We start from the raw sequence: 4092 nt of genomic DNA, 5'->3' as shown, positions 1-4092 counted from the left end.
AGCGCTGGCGTGTGGCGGCATTTCAGAAGATTGGCTGCCAACACTCCATCAGGTTGTCTTACTTCCTGGATTTTTAAAATCTCAGTAACAGGCTAAAAAATTTATCCCTGTGCACACACATACAAAAAAAGCATCATTAAAGAAATACCTTTAAATTGCTAAATTTGAAAATTCAAGCATCTCATTAAAAAAAAGATTCTTAAAGAAATCCAAACTTTCTAAGATGTCTGTGAAGCTTAATGTATCCTAAATGTATTATGGAACAGAGACTATAATTGAAGGTTGTATTTTATTACACAGACACGCACGAAACTCTCTAGGACACAAAAGCTTATTTTTCTCATCAGTTACCTTAGCATTTTCTTTTAAAGGTAATCCTTTTAAATACCATAGGATAGAAGTTAGTTAAAATGAATAAATTATAGAACTAAAGGCAGTGATAAAGATTACGCTTATATTTAAAAAGAACATAAAATATTATGCATTGTTTGAGCGCTCGCTTGCTTGTTTTTTCAATGTATGGTCTAAGAAAAGAAGGATATCGCAGGTATCAATAGCCCTGGGCTGTTTAATTCTGGGCTTTTTAACTAATCAGTTTTCCTATGTTCCTGCTTTATGAAGTGGGTATAATATCTGCCCTTCCTATTTCATGGGGTTGTTGACAAAATCAAAAGGGACACACACAGGGGAGAGGGTATGTGGCATCAGTGCATGATTTAAATCTAGGTTCGAATTCCGGCTTTTCTGCTTACCCCTGAGCCTCCATGATCTAATCTGTAAACTAGGAACATTAATACTTTGCGGGGCTATTGTGAGGACTAACTAGACTAATCACTGAGAGAACACCTGACCCACAGCAGGCTGGAAGGATTGTCTGTGGTCCCAGTACTCAGAGAAGTACAAAGGTGTGGACAGGTGTGAACAGTAGTGATTAAAACACATTGGCCCTAAAGGGAAGATTTTATGGATTTTTTTTTTCCAGTTCAATTGGAAAAGTATGTAATCAGGAACATTATCTTATTTTTCTGAATCTTCCTATGGAATGTAGGATCTTCAAGGAGAAGCTCCTTATCACTTGCTTCATCTGAAGATTGATGTGGAAAAGAACAGATTCTTAGCCTTGGTAGAAGAATGCAAAACTGAGCTGGAGCGAGAGACCAAGCTGGTGGCCCAGGAAGGCAGCGAGAAGATTATTAAAGAGCACAGGGTGTGTCTCCCCACCACCAAGCGCACAGTAGCGTAAAGTCGCGTTGCTACAGAAAGGATATAACTGATACTTCGGTTTGGGTCTGAAAAAAATAACTTAATTACTCTACATCAGTTGTCTGCATAGGAGTCTTCCTTCGGTTTCTCTATGAAAATATGAAAGTGTTGTATGGCTTCTCACTGAGATTATAAAAACGTTTCTTGCTCATTAGGTTTTCTTCAGTGATAAAGGTCCTCATCACCTCTGTGAGAAAAGGTTACAGCTCATCGAGGAGCTGTGTGTGAAACTCCCAGTCCGGGACCCAGTGAGGGACACATCAGGAACCTGTCACGCGGCTCTCAAAGAGCTCAGAGCTGCCATCAACAGCACCTACATGAAGCTCATGGAAGACCCAGACAAGTGGAAGGACTTCGCCTGCAGGTAACCTTGGAATTGTCTCCAGAGAGAGTGTAGTCTATCTTAATTCTCTTAGTTCAGAGAGCACTACAAAACAAGAAATGAGATGTATTTCATTTTATGCATTAAAGAAAATTAGATTGCATGATCTTGCTGATATTCTTGTACAAAAGTGCTTCATTTGATAAAAAGAATGGGTTTCAGTAGGAAATAGGGTGAGGCACTTTATTTCCGAATGCCCCAGATGTTATCTCTGTGAGACCCAGTTGGCCAATCCTTTTCTTGTTGATTTCCTCATATCCTTGAAGGGGGCTTCTGCACATGGGGGTTAGTGTCCCACCCTGGGCTTCATGTTAAAGGAACAGTTTCCAGAAAATTTGTCAATTCGCTAACCGCTTGATTGTTAAATTCCCATGAGTGAATTCAAAATAGAAGACGTATTCTAGTCATTCCGGTATTTTCTCCCTTTAGTAAGAAAATGCTTGTGTTATTTCAGATTTTCCGAGTTCTCCTCTTGGATATCTGCAAAGGAGACACGATTGAAGGCTATCAAGGATGAGGCCATCAGTACTGCCAACCACGGAGAGGTCACACATGCTGTTGAAGTAAGTTCTTGGCCATTGTTTGCTAGAGGAAAATTTCCAATAATAAAAAACAAAAGCTAGACAATCTAACAGTTGTCTTTTTTTTTTTCCTTGAAAAATTTAAGTTCCTGGAATTGTCTTTAAAATAAGTCTCATGATACTGTGGAGAACTGTAGGGATTTTTTCCTATTGAATCGTTGGTAGCTTTCAGAGTCAGCCATACTCAGTGGTGCCTCTAAAGCATTTTTAGCTAATGGGGAATCCTGAGTGGAAAATTGCCTGCGTGGGTGTATCACCCAGCAGAGGCTTAAGAATTGTCATGGAAAACAAGAACACTATATGCTTTTACATAATACATATTTCAGACATGAAAAAGCGAGATCGCAGAAAAATCAAGGAATCGGGCAAGGTCTCTAAGCATCTTTTCTATGTCGCACGGAGGCTGGATTGGTTCATTTCAGCCTCTGTGAGTTTGAATACAGCCTGATAAACCTGGCCCGGGCCTCAGAGCCTCAGGCCTGAACACAGTTGCGTTCTGCGAATGGCACTCTTTCACTCTTACGCACGCTGTTGTGGAAATTCCCCGTCTTTCAGCAGTCTTAACACTTGCAAGTCACATAGTTGCTGTTAAGGAGAATGTATTCCCTTTCTGTTCCTGTCCTCTGAGTCCTTTTTTTCTTTCAATTAAATTATATAATCTTCTGCAGTGCTAGAGATGCTCAGTAATGTCACAGCATCCATTTGCCACTAGTTGCTGTTATAGCACAAAAAGTATTCACATCTTAGAATGAAGAGATCTGTGGCTTCTGGAACCATCTGTTTTCTGGCTAGTGTGCAGCTGCCTTGTAAAAGCCCTGGAGCAGCCCCGTTTGGAGACCCCCGCCCCCCGATCCCTGTGTCGCCCCAGAGCTGGTGTAGGAGACACAGGCTGCCCCAGTCACCACTCCATCAGTCACCAGCCCTGCAAGGCCTGAAACCCCAGAGTCTTTCTAGCATTGTCCTGGCCAGTAAACCCTCCCTTGCTGGATTAGAGCTGTGATCTTAATATATGGGGTGTTGACTTTAAAAGGTAACAAAAATGAGGCAGAAAATGCAATAAACTTTTAGAGCATCTATAACGATATTTTACAAGTAAACTCTTCAATAAAAGAAACCAACTGACTTAAAAAAAAAAAAAGACTACCATAAATGGTACAGGAGAAACTGCTAAAAAAAAGAAGAGGGCAGCAGACACCCTCTAATGTAGGTTCTGAACTAATGTCAGTAACCAACTTTGTTTTTCCATAAATAACAGGACTAAAGGTAGTATTTCTCATTTGATAACATTTTTAACAGTTTCAAAGAACTTTCATAGAATGGGACTTGTCTTGTCAGGGTTGGCTTCCCAGATCTAGAATCATCATCACATGGAAGCAACTCATCTGTAGAGGATTAATTGCTATGTGGTTATTTAAGGCAGTTTTTTTCTTTTTTTTTTTTTTTGAAACAGTCTTACTCTGTCACCTCTGGTAGAGTGGAGTGGTGTCATCATAGCTCACTGCAACTTTGAACTCCTGAGTTCAAGCAATCCTCCTGTGGAACTACAGGTGCTTGCCACTAACACCTGGCTAATTTTTCTAATTTTAGTAGAGATGGGATCTCGCTCTTGCTGAGGCTGGTCTCAAACTCCTGAGCTCAAGTGATCCTCCCACCTAGGGCTCCCAGAGTACAAGGATTACAGGGATGAGCCACTGTGCCTGGCCTAGTTAAGGCAGTTTTAGTTTTAATTCCACATTTACTATCTCTCTCTCTCTCTCTCTCTCTTTTTTTTTTTTTTTGGTATCTTATTCCCCTGCTATCTACCCAACTGCAAATAAGCCTCTGTTACCAGATTGTGTACAATGGAAGTCTCAGGGAGGGCAAATT

At 40.6% G+C, this 4092-nt stretch overlaps 1 protein-coding gene across 1 annotated transcript in view; it reads left to right on the top strand.

The window, feature by feature from the left end:
- SYNE1 (spectrin repeat containing, nuclear envelope 1) overlaps positions 1 to 4092 on the top strand; it is a 534160-nt gene that overhangs the window by 182266 nt on the left and 347802 nt on the right. The window contains 3 exon segments of the mRNA XM_012646782.1: positions 1049 to 1207; positions 1419 to 1627; positions 2100 to 2208. Of these exon segments, the coding sequence (XP_012502236.1) occupies positions 1049 to 1207; positions 1419 to 1627; positions 2100 to 2208 (477 nt within the window).

Source organism: Propithecus coquereli, unplaced genomic scaffold (assembly GCF_000956105.1).
Source record: "Propithecus coquereli isolate 6110/MARCELLA unplaced genomic scaffold, Pcoq_1.0 Scaffold25, whole genome shotgun sequence".
NCBI classification, from domain to species: domain Eukaryota; kingdom Metazoa; phylum Chordata; class Mammalia; order Primates; family Indriidae; genus Propithecus; species Propithecus coquereli.
Note: the sequence above shows the minus strand (reverse complement) of the source record. Positions and strands in the feature narration are given on the sequence as shown.